The sequence below is a fragment of the Ammodytes marinus genome (genome assembly GCF_949987685.1).
Source record: "Ammodytes marinus genome assembly, chromosome: 21".
NCBI classification, from domain to species: Eukaryota; Metazoa; Chordata; class Actinopteri; order Uranoscopiformes; family Ammodytidae; genus Ammodytes; species Ammodytes marinus.
This window is the reverse complement of record NC_137225.1, coordinates 25,716,315-25,736,314: the sequence shown is the minus strand read 5'-3', so window position 1 is coordinate 25,736,314 and position 20,000 is coordinate 25,716,315. Positions and strand designations below refer to the sequence as shown.

General features: G+C 43.3%; 2 protein-coding genes across 10 annotated transcripts in view; one reads left to right on the top strand and one right to left on the bottom strand.

The window, feature by feature from the left end:
• The window catches only part of LOC307267615 (uncharacterized protein), a 275,732-nt gene that overhangs the window by 185,441 nt on the left and 70,291 nt on the right, over positions 1–20,000 (bottom strand). The window lies entirely within an intron of this gene.
• LOC307267620 (melanoma receptor tyrosine-protein kinase-like) overlaps positions 1–20,000 on the top strand; it is a 65,979-nt gene that overhangs the window by 11,476 nt on the left and 34,503 nt on the right. Inside the window, exon 2 of the mRNA XM_080049995.1 lies at positions 17,712–17,863. Coding sequence (XP_079906121.1) covers positions 17,712–17,863 — 152 coding nt within the window. The remainder of the gene's footprint in view (positions 1–17,711; positions 17,864–20,000) is intronic.

The following is a 20,000-nucleotide window of genomic DNA, read 5'->3' as shown; positions in this document are numbered from 1 at the left end:
TTGATGATGTCATATTACACACTGCACCTTTAGACTAAGCATAAATCAAGCTTAACTTTTTCTGTCTATAAAAATAAAATTGACAGGTACATTTAATCTATAAAAATCTAATAAATATGTGATTAGAGTTGACCTGCATACAGCAGCAGGGAAGTCTGTGGGATTTCATATCTGGAATGTTAAGAATGTCAATAGTGGAGCTGAGAAACTGTGAGTGTGTTTGTGTGTGTGTGTGTGTGTGTGTGTGTGTGTGTGTGTGTGTGTGTGTGTGTGTGTGTGTGTGTGTGTGTGTGTGTGTGTGTGTGTGTAGGGCTGAGTAACTCTTAGCAGGATTATACAGGCTCAGTACTGCATGTGAACTTGTGTCTCAAAACGTGTTTAGCGGATTTGTTTACATTCTCAGAGCCTGCAGTTAGTTTACTAAACATATTTTCTCTACATGTAATTCTTAGTATTGAATAATTCTATCATCATAAATCTAATTATTTTGAGGAACCTGGAACCAAATGTTAAGACTAGAATATGTTTGTAAACCAAACTGTGGGCCCTGCTGCTGTAAACAACAACAGTGAAACAGTAACTTTTCAGGAAGCTTTCTAACTTCAAACAGTGTTCCAGGGATCACATTTTCCTGTGAGGAAAGTTTGTTTATTCAGTTATGAGAATATACCTTTACTCACTCACTCACTCACTCACTCACTCACTCACTCACTCACTCACTCACTCACTCAAAATTTGAGCTCAAAAGTCACTTTAAATGTCAGTTTAGTGATCACATATTATGACGGCTAGAGCCTGATAATCTGACTGAACTGTAGAAATGTCGTGAATGTCGATAGTTAGCCTGCTGCTATCGGTGTATGAATGTGTGTGTGAATGGTAACGTGGGAAAGGAAAACAGGTCTCCCTTGAAAAAGAGTCTTCGGTCTCAATGGGATTTACCTGTAGAAATAAAAAAAGAGAGCCAATTCATAGTCATTTGTGTATTTTAAAGGTGCTCCGAGGAACTTTCAGTGTGTGGTAATTATAGCGCCCCCCTTTGGACAAAAGCGGTAGTGTTTTTACCACGCCAGCTGTTGTTCCTGGGTGAGCGTATACCCATGACAAAGGCCATTTTTCCTCTGATGATCATAAAGTACATGTAACAGCAAACGAGACCATCAGTGCAAAGAATGCTATTTTTATATAGTTTTTCTTAATGCCGTTCATACCCTCACCAAATTATGATGAGGGTATGAATAAATATAGTTATAACTCTCACCATCTGTCGACATGGTTTACAGTAAAATCCCATCTATCCGTATAGTCGACTCACACCAACCCCCATGCACCTGGACGTACATATAGATGCAATAGCTTGTTTGTATGCAGGTGTTGTAGTTACACATTGAAAACACAGAATTCTGAAGAATATTATGATTCCTGTTCAGAGCTAAACCGAGCATGACAGTGGCCTCAAAAGCTTTTCTTAGCCATTCTTCCATACTATTTAGGATGCCTGAAAAATCAAGAATCATGTCCCAATACATGCAGCGTGCCAAAGATAACTGGATGCCCAACTACATACAGCTGCATTTATCAGTATAGAGACCAGCACGCTTTATAGTGGGAAGAAAAAGTATCACTGCGTTCCAAATCTCATACTCTTTCTTTTTTCTATTCTACATACTAAAATTGATCATGAAAATAATCAAGTTAGGATGCAGTATGCTAGAATTGGGACAAACTTTTACTTATTTATTTCATTCTAACATGGGTCCTTGATCTTGCCTCTTGCTTTTATATCCGTCTCATCCCCGTTTGTTTTCATACTGAGGCTCCGTCGATGTGACGTCACTTCCGGTGCGCACTGGATTGCGGGTCAGAATCGCCCAAATAGCATGCTGATTTCAACACTAAAAATCTCGGCCGGATGTAGTAGGATATCCGGGTACTTCTAACCATACTAAATCTGGCCACAAGAATCGGGACATCCTAAATATTTTTTCTTCCATACTATATAGTAGATAGTATGGGGATTGGAACTCATAATCTTAAAACATGCTCTCACCTTACTCGAGACCAAAACAATTCCCTTATTCCTACCAGTGTAGTTGTACTATGAATGCAACTTTTAGCTGGATTTTTCTGTGCATTTGTGCATGTGGGGAGTGAACTAGAACCAATCTGTCAACAATGGAGGATATATATTTTAAAGAAAAGATCACAGAAGTTTGTTCAGAAGTTTTTGGGAATTTTCCTTTGAGCAAAAATAAAGTGAAGAGAGAAGAAGCAAGACAAGCAGAGTCTCGCTTTGACCTGCACACACACTGCTGCAGGCAAGACACACACACACGCACACACACACACACACACACACACACACACACACACACACACACGCACGCACGCACTTGAACTGACATGTGCAGCCATGCATACACACTTGCACAGTGCAGATTTAGTGATAAGATCTTTATGGGAATATGTTCCTTCAGGAATTGGCAAACCGTTTTTTTTTCCCGTCAATGTCAAAAATCAAAGTCAACATTGTTGTCAGTTTGCACAATATGTTTCGGACATGTTTTATGTATTTACGCATTAGTCAGCACAAACACATAAACGTATTAAAGCTGGGGTGGAGGATTTGGGGAGAAAATGGCAGTTGGGATAGAGATTCGAATCCAAATACCTCAACCGCTCCACTTGTTCTCTTTGGTCCCTCCCCTATGGTCCCTCCCTGACACGCTCTACACCAACAAAGTCGTGCCAAAGTGAATGGACAGTCCCAACAGCCAATAAGAACAGAGAATCGGAACCTTGCTCTAATTGGTCAAAGTGTACAGCTCATGTTAATTTTGACCAATCAGAAATCACATACCCCAGCTTTAATACAGTTGGGGAAACCTTATATATGCGGGTAAACTTACACACAGGTAAACAGATTTGAAGTATTTGAGTTTAATGTCTGAATATGTCTGATTTCAAATCAAATCAAATCAGTTTTATTTGTAAAGCCCAAAATCACAAATACATTTGTCTCAGTGGGCTTTACATTTCATACAATATGATACAATATGACACCCTGCCCTTACACCCTTAGCTCGGCTGAGAAAAAACTCCCAGTAAAAAACCCTTTACCGGGATAAAAAGAATTTGAAGAAATCTCAGGGAGAGTCGACAGAGTAAGGGATCCCTCTCCCAGGACGGACATGCTGCAATAGATGTCATAAGTAGAGAAAATCACGAAGGAATTTGATCATTGACCAGGTGATTACATGGTAATACTAAAGTAAAGTGTGAATAGTGTGGATTGTTTTTATTTCAGACTCCAGTATGAAATAAACATGGAGACTACTGATGGTTTCATGTAGAGGCTTGTTACAATACGCATTGAAAATGAGGCACATCTCATGTTCCTAAGTGAACGGTGTAGTCAGTGATTCTGGAGAACGCTTGTTGTCAAAATCACTTTTTAGTCAAAATCAGTGAATATCTCCTCATGATCCACTACCTGTCTGTACTGTGTGTGTGCACTGAAATAAATCCAGTGTTAATACTCAGCCTAGGCTCTGTAAACATGGCTTGTTGCTGACTATGGTGGGCGCTTTGTTTACACACCTGTTTACAGAGTCTAGGCCGTGTTAGTCCGAGGTTTCACGACGGTGGAAAGCTTGAGCTCAAAGTTGCTGTGTGTTCAACAGGACAAACGTTTCTCAGCTGGTCGAGACATTCCTGAAGTGTGTGTGTGTGTGTGTGTGTCGATGTGTGTGTGTGTGTGTGTGTGTGTGTGTGTGTGTGTGTGTGTGTGTGTGTGTGTGTGTGTGTGTGTGTGTGTGTGTGTGTGTGTGTGTGTGTGTGTGTGTGTGTGTGAGAGAGTGTGTCTATGAGTGTGTGTGTGAGTGTGTGTGTGGGTGTGTCTTAGTCTGTGTGTGTGTCTGTGTGTGTGTGTCTGTGTCTATGTGTGTGTGTGTGTGTGTGTGTGTGTGTGTGTGTGTGTGTGTGTGTGAGAGTGTGTCTATGAGTGTGTGAGAGAGTGTGTCTATGTGTGTGTGTGTGAGAGAGTGTGTGTGTGTGTCTTAGTCTCTGTGTGTGTGTGTGTGTGTGTGTGTAGTGTGTGTGTGTCTGTGTCTATCTGTCTGTCTGTGTGTGTGTGTGTGTGTGTGTGTGTGAGTGTGTGTGTGTGTGTGTGTGTGTGTGTGTGAGAGTGTGTCTATGAGTGTGTGTGTTTGTGTGTGTGTGTGTGTGTGTGTGTGTGTGTGTGTGTGTGTGTGTGTGTGTGTGTCTGTGTCTATGTGTGTGTGTGTGAGTGTGTGTGTTTGTGTGTGTGTGTGTGTGTGTGTGGACAGAGATACAAGGCCACTGTGTTCCTGTCATGGCATCTTGAGGGCAACATTATGTCTGAGTCTCAATTTGAATCTCAAAAGTCAAACCAGTTCATATAAACGCAGCACAAGAAATTAAGAACATTTGTGTTTGTTTTGATAATTTCTTAGTTTTAACAACGCTTATTGGCAATGAATATTATACTGTTAGAAAGTCTGTTTATTTCTCTTTTTTTTAAAGGTGCAGTGTGTAATATGAAATCATCAAGAAAGTTCTACAAAGTTCTAGAATGCAACGCTCCCTGGGTAACCCCAACCCTTTAGAATAATAACAGAAGCTACAGTGGCCTTCAAGGACAAGAACAATTCTACATTTTAAACAATGCTCCTGATGACATTCCAACCAACATGGATTCCTCCATAAGACTTACCCTCTCAATGGACAAAATGTAATATTAATATTTGTAATTCTCCGCTCAGGAGGATAGTTCAGATTATCAGCAGAGGTGATTTTACACCAATGAGGACATATTTATGAATGAGGATATTGATTGTAGCTAATAAATTACTTAAAATGTTACACAGTGTCCCCTCCAAGATGGCGCCAGTCTGTTCGGCGACTCGTCTGCCTCGGGCGTTCTGTCTATCGTTTGCTACGGCCCTGCTTCTAAGTGTCTATCTGGATGTTTCTGCCATTCTGTGCTACGATCGTCAAGCACTGCTTAACATCCGCAACCTAAAACTCCCCGTGGCTTGGGCGGCTAGTCCCGATCAAGGAGATTGGACCAGTTCTCCCCCTCCCGTGCTGTCAGGTATCCCTGCTTACCTGCGCCGCCAGCCAGTGGCCTTTTCTCGCAAAAAGCGTTCCAGAAGGCGAGGAAGGAGGGGAGGTCTACTGATGAAGATCAAGATCCAGTTGTCCTCACATCGAGCTGCCGCCCGGCGTCTGCCGCGATGCCTACGTCCTGTTCCCTGTGTTTCGCCTGCTACTCCCGCAGAGGCCGTCCCTGGCCGCGATCCTGCTCTGCTGCCTCATCCATCGCTGCTTCCGGCCCCTCCGGCCGTCCCGACGGCGCTGATCGGACCGCGACCTGCTCAGGTTCCCACGCCTGGCTCGGCCACCCGGCTCTCCCTGCGTAGGCGCAGTCGCGGTGTTGTCCACTCTAGCCTTCGCCCGTTGAGGCGCACCGGACCAGCGGCGAGCAACGAGCTAACACTCCGGATGGCGTTGATCAACGTGCGGTCTCTGACGAACAAAACTTTCATGCTGAATGACTTCTTTATCTCTCGGGAGCTGGACTTTCTATTTCTGTGTGAGACCTGGCTCTCTACCGGTGAAAACACACCTTTCTCTGAACTCCTTCCACCGGACTGTTACTTCCTGAATTCCCCCCGTGCGACTGGGAGGGGCGGAGGCATTGCCTCTGTTTACAGGTCGTTGTTTCACTGTCGGCAGATTCCACACGCTGGGTTTACAAGCTTTGAGCTACAGCTCTTTGAATTAATCATGTCTTCCCCCATATTGTGTGCTGTGGTATATCGCCCTCCTAAATTCAACAAAGACTTCATTCATGACTTTGCTGATTTTTTGTCTGGGCTAGTGGTGAAGTATGACCACATAATAATTTGTGGTGACTTCAATGTCCATGTCTGCTGCGAGTCTCAGCCTCTGACCCGAGACTTTCTGAACCTCATCAATTCATTCAGCCTTAACCAAGTCGTCACCGGCCCGACACACGAAAAGGGTCACACACTAGATCTTGTGCTGTCATATGGTATTTCTGTCTCTGTTACCGAAATCTGTACCTTGTCTCTCTCAGACCACTCCCCAATACTGTTCACTGTGCCAGTCCCACACTCAGTTAGTACCACTCGTGTCTCGAAGCAGTTCTCACGCTCAATTAACTCCTCGACTGCTGGGCAATTTTCGGCCGCTTTCAACAACTCCCTTTTATTTAGGCCGCCACTGGGTATTAGCTCTGAGTGTAGTGCTGATCAACTTCTCTCTGCATTCTCCTCAGCTTGCTCGGACATCCTGGACTCTGTTGCCCCTCTCAAACCCAAACGGGTTAAAGCCCAGTTAACACCATGGCTCAATGACGCAACACGTGTCCTAAGACGAGCCTGTAGGCGGGCTGAGCGCAAGTGGCAGAAAGACCACCTCCATGTGTCCCTCCAAATCCTCCGAAGCTGCCTAGTGGACTACCAACGAGCTGTAAAAAGTGCCAAATCACAGTATATTTCTACCCTGGTCTCCAGAAACAGCCACAAACCACAGTTTCTCTTCAACACCCTAAACTCCCTCATAAACCCCCGAAATGAATCCCCTGTTGTGCCCTCACCCGCCCTCTGTGAAAGTTTTCTAAACTTCTTCATAGACAAGATTGTAGCACTCAGGCCCTCTGACTCCTCTGCCCCCCTCCCCCTCCCTCCCCCCCTTCCCCTGCCAGCTGTCCTCGAGCAGTTCGAGCCCACAACCCTTTCCTCCCTCTCTGATGCAGTCAGTCACCTGCAGCCTTCCAACTGCCCATCTGACTGTCTACCCTCCCGTCTGCTTAAGGATCCTACAGTTTTGAACACAGTTGCCCCCTTCCTTCTACTATTAATCAATTCCATCCTCTCCACTGGTTGTGTCCCGGCTGCCTTCAAGTTCGCTGTAGTGCAACCTCTCCTAAAGAAACCCAATCTCGACCCCTCCATTCTCTCAAATTTCAGACCGATTTCCAAACTTCCCTTTCTGTCCAAACTCCTTGAGCGTGAAGTCTATGTCCAGCTAAAATCTTTTCTGACCAGCAACAACATCTACGACAAATTCCAGTCTGGTTTCCGAACAGCCCACAGCACAGAGACTGCTCTCCTAAGGGTGCTGAACGACCTGCTCCTGGTCGTTGACTCAGGTAGCCCTGCGATCCTTGTGCTCCTGGATCTCACAGCAGCCTTCGACACGGTGGATCACAGGATACTGCTCTCTAGGCTGGAACACCAAGTTGGAATCAAAGGCACAGCCCTGAAGTTCTTTCAGTGCTATCTGGCTGACAGGAGCTTCTCTGTCCTGCTTGGGGATTTCTTTTCCCCTGTTGCCCCCCTCACCTGTGGGGTCCCCCAGGGCTCTATACTAGGTCCCATCCTATTTCTACTATACATTTTACCCCTAGGGGAAATCCTGGTTAAACATAATATTTCCTTTCACTGCTTTGCCGATGACATCCAACTGTATCTGCCCCTTAAAATCAATGGGCAGTCTACACTCCAGCCACTACTCGATTGTCTGGCTGACATCAGATCATGGTTGGCGGCAAACTTCCTCAATCTCAATGAGAGCAAGACGGAGGTCATGATTTTTGGAAAAATCCCTCCTGCCTTCTCCACCGATGTCCTAGGTCCCCTTGCATCCAACATCAAGCCCTCGGTCAGAAATCTTGGCGTGATATTCGACAGCGCTTTTAAATTTGAGAAACAGGTCAGTGGAGTTGTTAAGAGAAGTTTTTACCACCTGAGAACACTAGCCAAGCTAAAATCATACCTGCCTCGGAGTGACCTGGAGAGAGCTATTCACGCTTTCATCACATCACAGCTGGACTATTGTAACGCCCTCTACACTGGCATGGATCAATTGCAGCTTCGCCGCCTGCAGTTGGTCCAAAACTCTGCCGCCCGACTCCTCACCTGCACCAAAAAACGTGATCACATCACCCCGGTCCTTGCATCACTCCACTGGCTTCCCATCCGTCACCGTATTGACTTCAAACTCCTTCTAACCGTTTTCAAATCCCTCCATGGTCTGGCCCCTACTTACCTCTCTGACCTCCTACACCACCTCACCCACACCAGAGCACTACGGTCAGCTGACCAACTGCTGCTTGAGGTGCCCAGATCCAGGCTAAAGACCAGGGGTGACAGAGCCTTTGCGGTCGCAGCCCCCAGGCTCTGGAACAGCCTTCCCCTCCACATCCGTGCAGCACAGTCCCTAAATGTTTTTAAATCACTTTTAAAAACCCACCTCTTCTCTCTTGCCTTCCACTAGACTACTCCTGCAGGCATTGTCGTTTTAACCTCTGTGTTGATGTTGTTTTTATTTTCTTATTTATTTCTTTTTAATTGTGTTAAATCCTGTTTTTAATGCACTAATTGTTCTTTATGTGAAGCACTTTGGTGGGGCTTAGCCGTCTGTAAATGTGCTATATAAATAAACTTGACTTGACTTGACTTGACTTTAAAGAACACAAACACACACAACTGAAAAAGTGAACACACAAACAAAAGACAAAATAAAACAAACAGCTAACATGGCATACTCTAATTTACAGGTTTCTAAGGACATTGTTTAAACTAAAAGGTAAATGTTAAGCAGAAAATAAAAAGTCAACGAGGTGTCATGTAGGTCCCTTCAGTGCTGTTATATAGTCCAGGAGAGGCTGACATATCTGTTTAAACTTCTCTGCTTTTCCTGAAATCTCATAACGGATTTTCTCCATATATAGAAAGTGCCAGAGAATGTTTATTTCACTTTCAAATGGAGGCACAATTGTCAGGAAAATGCATTTGTGGGATAAACAGTTAAGTTGAGTATGTGGGTTGCACACATACAAAATGTGCCCAATATTCTACCCCAGTTTATCCTGCTATTGACCCTTATATATATACAGCCCCGGGAAAATTAAGAGACCAGTCTGGATTTTTTCTTCAATCTTTATCTCTACATTACTTATTGAAAATGCTCTTTAATGACAATATTCTTATTGTGAATTTAGTAGAAATGTTGTCAGTAGTTTATATCATAAAACCAAAATGTTCATTCTACTCAAACATATGCCTCTAAAGAGTAAAACTAGAGACACTGAACATTTGGAGTGGTCTCTTAATTTTTTCCTGAGCTGTATATACATAGAGAGAGAGAGAGAGAGAGAGAGAGAGAGAGAGAGATAGAGAGAGAGAGAGAGATAGAGAGGGAGAGTGAGAGAGAGAGAGAGAGAGAGAGAGATTGTGTTGTCTGCCTGTCTGTGGAAATATCAATAAAAACACTTAACGGACATTTTAAAATCTGTCGCTTTATCGAGCGTTTGAAACGATGATTGATTTTGATTTGTTCATATTTCCCGCTTGAGGCAAAGTCACTGCAGGTCACACATCACAACCATTGATTTTATTTTAATGTTTATTTGACAGGGACAATACATACAACATTGCCACAAAAAAATGGGAAAATGTGATGCATATAAGACGTCTAGCTTCAGCTAATTTGCAGTCTTTGTCCCTGGGTCAGGCTTTAAAATACAATCAAAGATACTAAATACAATAAATGCAGTGATAGAGATACAGTGAATAATACAATTAATAGGTACCATGAGTCAATACACACAGCTGTAGTTATACATTTCAGATTAAAACACAATTAAATTTAGCATTAAACATTAGTAAAGTGCTCTATTAAAATAACTTGAGAGACGTTAATGTTCACATTTCTGCTGCTGCTTGAGCCACTGTTTAACTTTCACACTAAAACTCTTTAGTTCTGTTTGGGATTTAATCTCTGATGGTAGAGAATTCCATAGGTGTGTACCTGTGCACTGAGAGAGATAATTGGCCAAATGATTTGCCCATTGATTTACATTTAGGCGTTTTTGACTCAAGCTCTTACTGTATCTTGGTTGAACTCATTTGTCCTGTAAGAATTGATGTTAACACACACACATTTTATATATGCTGTATATACAGCTCTGGAAAAAATCTAAGAGACCACTCCAAATATTCAGTGTCTCTCGTTTTACTCTTTAGAGGCATATGTTTGAGTAGAATGAACATTTTGGTTTTATATTATAAACTACTGACAACATTTCTACCAAATTCCAGTAAATCTTTTCATTAAGAGCATTTTTTTGATAAGTTATGTAGAGATGAAGATTTAAGAAAAATCCAGACTGGTCTTTTATTTTTTTTTCCAGAGCTTTATATATACAATTTATAGCATTCTACCTGTACAGTCCTTTATTTCTGGATATTGCCCCATGCTACAATTGGGACATACTTTAACTTATTTATTTCATCCTAACATGGCTCCTTGAACTTGCCTCTTGCTTATATATCCGTCTCATCGCTGGTTGTTTTCACTGGGAGGCTCAGTCCATGTGATGTGTAACTTCTGCTGCAGTGGATTGTGGGTCAGAACCTCCATAAAGCTGCTGGTTTCAACACTAAAAAAAAAAATCACCACCGGATGTAGTAGGACATCTGGGTATTTTTCAGCATGCTGCATCTGACATCATGTATTGGGACAAACTAAATCTGTTTGGCACACACACACACACACACACACACACACACACACACACACACACACACACAGGGTTGGGTAATCAAGCTGTAGGGTCCTTCAGGCAGATGATTTGACGACAAAGAAATAAAACAACATGTTGACTGAGTGACGGTTATTATGGAACTCTGTCAACAGTCTGAGCTCATTACAGCTAATTCAATAGTGACACAGAGACCTGCCTCAGCCAGCGCATAGCTTTCCTCTGAGAGACTGTGTGTGTCTGTGTGTGTGTGTGTCTCTGTGTGTCTGTGTGTGTGTGTGTCTGTGTGTGTGTGTGTGTGTTCTTGTAGCCTACAACTATTTTTGTGAGAACCAATTTGAGTCTTAGACCTGGCTTAAGAGTGAGGACATTTTGTCCGGTTCTCCCTTTGGGACAGGCCTTTAAAGGGCTGTTTGAGGGTTAACACTAGGTTTTAAGGACAGGCCTTTAAAGGGCTGTTTGAGGGTTAACACTAGGTTTCAAGGACAGGCCTTTAAAGGGCTATTTGAGGGTTAACACTAGGTTTTAAGGACAGGCCTTTAAAGGGCTGTTTGAGGGTTAACACTAGGTTTTAAGGACAGGCCTTTAAAGGGCTGTTTGAGGGTTAACACTAGGTTTTAAGGTTCAGGTATGAATTAGGTTTATGTTAGGGTTAGTGTAAGGGTTGGGGTTAGGCATTTAGTTTGGATGGTTAGGGTTAGGGTAAGGGGCTAGGGAATGCATTATGTCGATGAATGTCCTCACAAGTATAGCCGTACAAACGTGTGTGTGTGTGTGTGTGTGTGTTATCGCTCCCTAAATCTTTCTAAAGTTGTGAAACAGATTTATACTTGAGCTGGTGCAGTGATTAAGACACATATGACTGACAGCAGCAAACTGTAGCAAACTTAACAGTTACAGTAAATTGATTGATTACTCCCACACATTTCATTGTGTGTGTGTGTGAGTGTGTGTGTGTGAGTGTGTGTGTGTGTGTGTGTGTGTGTGTGTGTGTGTGTGTGTGTGTGTGTGTGTGTGTCAGAACGTTTACAGAAAGGTTAAGGAACAGTAGCAGATTCCTAAGTGACACACGCTTCACCTTGTTGCTTCACTCAAACGCCTACGGTGAAACTAAAAATGTCCCTCCTTTGTTCCTGTCAGCCACGGGATCTTCTTAGAATCAGTTATCTCACGGCTGTTTCCTGATGCCGTAATGATATGAAGATGAGATAACGTTTTGTGTGTGTGTGTGTGTGTGTGTGTGTGTGTGTGTGTGTGTGTGTGTGTGTGTGTGTGTGTGTGTGTGTGTGTGTCTGTCTGTCTGTCTGTCTGTCTGTCTGTCTGTCTATCCATATATTTATTTATCTCTATTTTCAGTTTGTTTACGGATTGCTCACAGTAAAACTAGAATAAGAGTACAATTAAAAAATACAATGTAAAAATATTTAAACTTTTAATTGATGTGTGTGTGTGTGTGTGTGTGTGTGTGTGTGTGTGTGTGTGTGTGTGTGTGTGTGTGTGTGTGTGTAACATCGTTAAACGCTCCTGTGTGCTTGTTGGGACTTGTTAATTTGCCAAATGATGTTGCAATCTATATTTTTACGCGTTATAGGCCTACAGAAAATATATGCTTAGACCGCAAAACATAAAGTGGTAGTTAAAGAAGCTACAAGGAACTTTTAAATATTTCTGAAACAGTCTAATTGTTCCTCTGATGATCATAAATTACATGTAACAGCAAACGAGACCATCAGTGCAAAGAATGCTATTTTTATATAGTTTTTCTTAATGCCTTTGTCATGGGTATACGCTCACCCAGGAACAACAGCTGGCGTAGTAAAAACACTACCGCTTCTGTCCACAGGGGGGCGCTAGAATTAACACACACTGAAAGTTCCTTGTAGACACTTTAAACACGAGGGAAGTATTGAGAAAGAAATGAGAGAGGTAAACGACCTGCTGTAGACAGTGATGCATACGACATTTTGACCCTGAAAGTTGGAACAGTTTGTCTAACCACACACACACACACACACACACATACACACACACACACACACACACACACACACACACACACACACACACGCACGCACACACACACACACACACACACACACACACACACACACACACACACACACACACACACACACAGGGGTTGGAAGATTTTCGAAATGTTCCGTTTTACAAAAACAAAAAAACATACTAGCGGATTTAGTCATTTATTTCAGTCAGACCTTTGTGTAACTTATTAACTTCACGTTCAAATGGGGGCGCCCTTAGCTCAGTTGGTAGGGCGTCCCCTCCCCCCCCCCCCATGGGCCTCAGCCAGCAGCGGACCCGGGTTCGATTCCAGCCCGCGGTCGTTCTCTGCATGTCACTCCCCTCTCTGCCCCATTTCAACTCTGTCTCTACACTATCAATAAAGCATAAAAATGACAAAAAAAATATCTTAAAAAATAAAACTTCACGTTCAAATTATTATCAAAGAACGCTTGTTGTCTAAATCAGTGAATATCTCCTCATGATCTGCTACCTGCCTGTACTGTGTGTGCACTGTTTTTTTCTCATACATATGTCCCAGAAAGAGGCTAGCACGTTCACACACACACACACACACACACACACACACACACACACACACACACACACACACACACACACACACACACACACACACACACACACACACACTCATACACACACACACACACACACACACACACACACACACACACACACACACACACACACACACACACACACACACACACACACACACACACACACACTTTTCATGATTCTTTTCACGTGCAGTGTTCCATAGAATCGCTGGGCAAGTAGTCCAGGAAAAAATCTAACATATCAGACCGGTTCCTGAACAAACAGTTCTCGATGTATGTGTGTGTGTGTGTGTGTGTGTGTGTGTGTGTGTGTGTGTGTGTGTGTGTGTGTGTGTGTGTGTTACATAAATTGAACCAGTGACGTCATAACTTCCAGTGTCTCCTGGCTTAAGATGACAGATTAAGCCTCATTGATTTGCCAGTTGATTTTACCGTGAGAAAGTTTTTTCATATTAAATGAAGCGAGTGTTATATCATGTATTAGTTTATATATCTGCACTTACACTTCACTTCACTTCACACACACACACACACACACACACACACACACACACACACACACACACACACACACACACACACACACACACACACACACAACCACACGCAACCACACGCACACACACTGTTCAGGAGGATTTAAAGTAGCACTATGTAACTTTGTGTGTGTCAGAGAAGTGAAACATTTTCTAAGGTTTATTCTCATGATAACTGAATAAACAAACTTTCCTCACAGGAAAATGTGATCCCTGGAACACTGTTTGAAGTTAGAAAGCTTCCTGAAAAGTTACTGTTTCACTGTTGTTGTTGTTTACAGCAGCAGGGCCCACAGTTTGGTTTACAAACATATTATAGTCTTACGTTTGGTTCCAGGTTCCTCAAAATAATTTTATTTATGATGATAGAATTATTCAATACTAAGAATTACATGTAGAGAAAATATGTTTAGTAAACTAACTGCAGGCTCTGTGAATGTAAACAAACCCCCTCCTCTGAAACTACACAGTGACCCTTTAAACTACACACTGACCCTTTAATATCTCTTGATTGCTGCAATTTGCTAAATAAATCCAGTGGTAATATTAATTTTTTTGGCATTATTTTTATGCTTTATTGATAGTGTAGAGACAGAGTTGAAATGGGGCAGAGAGGGGAGTGACATGCAGAGAACGACCGCGGGCTGGAATCGAACCCGGGTCCGCTGCTGGCCGAGGCCCATGGGGGAGGGGGGGGGGACGCCCTACCAACTGAGCTAAGGGCGCCCCCCGGAAATCTCATTTTACGACCGATGAAAGAATGATACATATTTTTTTTCATCAAACATCTAAATGTTGGGCTTTTTCCACAACATGCTAAATATAGTCTTTGGTCATTAAAGGGTTAACAATGTTGTGTATTTGAAGACAGGAAGAGAGGGAGGGAGAGAGGGAGGGAGAGAGAGAGGGAGAGAGGGAGGGAGAGAGGGAGAGACAGAGGGAGGGAGAGAGGGAGGGACGGAGAGAGAGAGACAGAGGGAGGTAGAGAGAGACAGAGGGAGGGAGAGAGGGAGGGACGGAGAGAGAGAGACAGAGAGAGAGGGCGAGAGGGAGATAGACAGAGAGAGAGAGAGAGAGAGGGAGGGAGGGAGAGAGAGAGAGATAGAGGGAGAGAGAGAGAGAGAGAGAGAGAGGGAGAGGGATGGAGAGAGAGACAGAGAGAGAGGGAGAGAGAGAGAGAGGGAGATAGAAAGAGAGAGACAGAGAGAGAGGGGGAGAGAGGGAGATAGAAAGAGAGAGAGAGAGAGAGAGAGAGAGACTACAGGGATAAATGAGTGGGAGGAGGTCAAGAAGAAAGTATTAGTTTGATCAACTTTAAAATGACTGCTATTATTATATAATGTTAATTATATATTTACATTGTTGCATCACACTTCTATAATCAGTGGTTGGATTGTTATTATGAAAAGATTGAGAGAAAGGTGTGTGTGTGTGTGTGTGTGTGTGTGTGTGTGTGTGTGTGTGTGTGTGTGTGTGTGTGTGTGTGTGTGTGTGTGTGAATTCTTTAGAGTTTGCTTCAGATGTGTAAGGCTGCTACTTTACCATCATTGATCATGTTACAATGAAAAAAAAACTTTTCAACCAAAACACAAACACACACACACACACACACACACACACACACACACACACACACACACACACACACACACACACACACACACACACACACACACACACACACACACACAGACACACACAGACAGTATCCGGTCTGGTTGGATTCCTTGGTGAGGTGAGCGTTGTGTCAAAAGCTGCTGATCAACTCGTTCTCCTTTGAACTGGTGTCACACCCTGTTCACACCGTTTCTCTAAATACATTATTCCAGATCCCGTCCGGTGGCATTTCTGCTGTGTGTGTGTGTGTGTGTGAGTGAGAGTGTGTGTGTGTGTGTGTGTGCGTGTGTGTGTGTGTGAGTGTGAGTGGGGCTTCGGCGTTCGGTGGCATTTTTAAAGAAAGAAAGAATCCTTTGGTCATGACTTCACACCACGTGGAACTGGAAGAGTTAGTCGTGGTTACACCTTAGCGTATTTCAACCTACGAGGAACTTTTAAATATTTCTGAAACAGTCTCATTTTTCCTCTGATGATCATAAATTACATGTAACAGCAAACGAGACCATCAGTGTAAAGAAAGAATGCTATTTTTATATAGTTTTTCTTGATAGATAGATAGATAGATAGATAGATAGATAGATAGATAGATAGATAGATGGATGGATGGATGGATGGATGGATGGATGGATGGATGGATGGATGGATGGATGGATGGATGGATGGATGGATGGATGGATGGATGGATGGATGGATAGATAGATAGATAGATAGATAGATAGATAGATAGATAGATAGATAGATAGATAGATAGATAGATAGATAGATAGATAGATAGATAGATAGATAGATAGATAGATAGATAGATAGATAGATAGATAGATAGATAGATAGATAGATAGATAGATAGATAGATAGATAGATAGATAGATAGATAGATAGATAGATAGATAGTTTTTCTCAATGCCTTTGCTCTGGTCTGAATCCACGCCAACTCAGACCAAATGATTTACATCAGGCAGAGGGGAAAAGCCTGTGTTTTATGAACACTACTAAATCTAACTTTGTGGGCTATTTGCACTGAATTGGAAATTTATGATATTAAAAACAAAAATAAGCCTACACTGAATTACAAGGTTGTAGAGAATGGGTGTGATAAGAGCATTAAAATTAAAATGAGAAAAACTAATGCGACAAAAAGAAATCAAGGGACATTTAGAATAGATAAACATGTTCGATTAATTGCAAGTTAACTATGACATTAATGCAATTAATCGCGATTAAATATTTAAATCGTATGGCAGCACTAGCTTTTATGTTTTAATAAAGACAGCGATTTGAATTTAAAGAAAATAAGTTACACCTGTTTTTCTGAGATAAATATGTTTTGAAAAAGTGGTAGGACCAGGGATGATTCCACTGTTTCTCACTTGCATACACCCTTCACACACAATATATCATTTATTTTTTTTATTTTTTTTCACCCAGACACATGCATCCGCTCCCATACACATGCTCGCACGCACACACGCATACATTCGTTTCATTTTTGTATTGTTTCTTATTTATTACACCCTGTCCAGACCTCTACGCCCGTCCCGACTAGTTTTTAGTGCTTTAGTGTTTTCTATTGTGTTACTGTACATAGGCATAAGTGCATTTGTACATCCGTTTTATATCTGTCTAAGTGAGTCATGCTTGTGTATTTGTTATTTATACCTTTACTCCTAGTGGGGCCTCTTGGACCAGATCAATATTGTAAATAAGAAACGGTTCTTAATGTTTTATCTGGAACAATAAAGGTTTAAATTAAAAAATTAAATGTAGAAGGCTCTGAGACAGTGTTTCCCTTTGGCCCCAAAATGACAAAATCCTGATTCCTCCCCCGTCTGTACGTCATGGTCCTTATCTAGAAACACAACTGAGTTTCCTGGTTAACCTGAGTTATTGGGATGTTACTGTGAGAGCCCACAGTCTTATCACTGGGTCAGAGATTTGGTTATTTATATTTTAACAGAGTAGCTACAGTCACGACATCTCCTCCTGATGCAGGAGGCAGATTTCATTTGGTATCATTTTCAGTTTTCAATTTTCAAAAATTAATACAGAACTGCAATAACATTTTGTCTCCCTGTCTCTCTCCCTCCCTCCCTCCCTCCCTGTCTCCCTGTCTGTCTGTATGTCTGTTTCCCTCCCTCCCTCCCTCCCTCCCTGTCTGTCTGCCTGTCTGTCTGTCTGCCTGTCTGCCTGTCTCCCTCCCTCCCTGCCTGTCTCCCTCCCTCCCTCCCTCCCTCCCTCTTTCCCTCCCTCCCTCCCTGCCTGCCTGTCTGTCTCCCTCCCTGCCTGTCTCCCTCCCTCCCTGCCTGTCTCCCTCCCTCCCTGTCTCCCTCCCTGTCTGTCTGCCTGTCTGTCTCTCAGTGTGTCAGGGGATGAGTAACCAGCTGACGTTGCTAGGGACCCGAGAGCATCACTATGACAACATGGTGCGGATGTATTCTAACTGCTCCGTGGTTCTGGAGAATCTGGAAATCACCTACACACTGGAAACCCAGGACCTGTCCTTTCTACAGGTCTGTCTGTCTGTCTGTCTGTCTGTCTGTCTGTCTGTCTGTCTGTCTGTCTGTCTGTCTGTCTGTCTGTCTGTCTGTCTATCTATCTATCTATCTATCTATCTATTAATCTATCAATCTTTTTTTTTAAATGTTAAAGAGGACCTATTATACTACTTTTCTGGTCTTAATTTCTTGTTTTACACTGCTATAGAGCAACCTGACACGAATCACATCACAAAAAACTATGTAGATTTTCGGGAAGCTCTTTCTCTTATTTTGGCGATCCAGCACGTCCTGTCAACACTTGAGTGTGTGTGCTTCGGCAATCTCCGCTCCCTCCGCCTGTGCATCGGCCATCTCCGCTCCCCTCCCCCCCTCCTGCAAACCCCACTCCGTTGTGATTGGTTACCTTCCTTCCGGAACACTTTCAGTGGCAGGAAGCGCGAGCATGGACCTATAAGGGCGCGAGGCAGACGCGAACAGGGAAGTGACAGCATTACCACACATGGAAACATCCGCGTGGTCACGTCACAAATTTTTATGCGACGTCACAAATTATGAAAGGGTAGACTGCTTTGAAGACGTGACTTCTCGACTGGCTAGAATAGTGTTTAGTGCTCGGCACAGACACCCCAGACGGTCAGCAGGGAATACGTCGAAATGCATGTAAGTCATTATTTGATAATTTAGTATGGTTAAGCATGACTATGAATCATCATAACAACGTTTATAGGTCATAAAAGTCAAAAAGCATCATAGGTCCTCTTTAAAGATAATTTTTGGGTATTTTTGCTTTTTTTTTGTTGCATGAAATGTGACAGAGAGGGGAATGACATGCAGAGAACGACCCGGGCTGGATTCTAACCCGGGTCTGCTGTGAAGAGGACAGACAGACAGACAGACAGACAGACAGACAGACAGACAGACAGACAGACAGACAGACAGAGAGGGGAATGACATGCAGAGAACGACCCGGGCTGGATTCTAACCCGGGTCTGCTGTGAAGAGGACAGACAGACAGACAGACAGACAGACAGACAGACAGACAGACAGACAGACAGACAGACAGACAGAGAACGACCCGGGCTGGATTCTAACCCGGGTCTGCTGTGAAGAGGACAGACAGACAGACAGACAGACAGACAGACAGACAGACAGACAGACAGACAGACAGACAGACAGACAGAGAACGACCCGGGCTGGATTCTAACCCGGGTCTGCTGTGAAGAGGACAGACAGACAGACAGACAGACAGACAGACAGACAGACAGACAGACAGACAGACAGACAGACAGACAGACAGACAGACAGACAGACAGACAGACAGACAGAGAACGACCCGGGCTGGATTCTAACCCGGGTCTGCTGTGAAGAGGACTGAGACTCTATGACTCAGTCCTCTTCACAACAGGATGTAGTAGGCTCATCTGGGTATTTCTAACCATACCATAAATATGGCCACACGAATCGGGAAATCGTAAAATCTTTTTTCCTACCAAACTAAATAGCAGACCGTATGGGGACTGGAACACAGGGACAGTTTACAAACACAGTTACATGAAACATTTCCTGGACTTGCAGCTGTGTGTGGGAAGCAGTTATAACTCCCTCTGGTCCCTATGAAGGACGCTTTGACCAGCTCTATACAAACTCTGGCTGTGTTTCAACCCCCCATACTTTACACACACACACACGCACGCACGCACGCACGCACGCACGCACGCACGCACGCACGCACGCACGCACGCTCACTCACTCACTCACTCACTCACTCACTCACTCACTCACTCACTCACTCACTCACTCACTCACTCACTCACTCACTCACTCACTCACTCACTCACTCACTCACTCACTCACTCACTCACTCACTCACTCACTCACTCACTCACTCACTCACTCACTCACTCACTCACTCACTCACTCACTCACACACACACACACACACCCTGCGTTCTAATCCCCACAATATCTACTATCTAGTTTGGTAGAAAAAAGATTTAGGATGTCCTGATTCTTGTGGCCAGATTTAGGATGGTTAGAAGTACCCGGATGTCTCATGTCAACAGGGCCTCCGTATGAAAAACAACCGGGGATGAGACGGATATAAAAGCAAGAGGCAAGATCAAGGAGCCATGTTATGATGAAATAAATA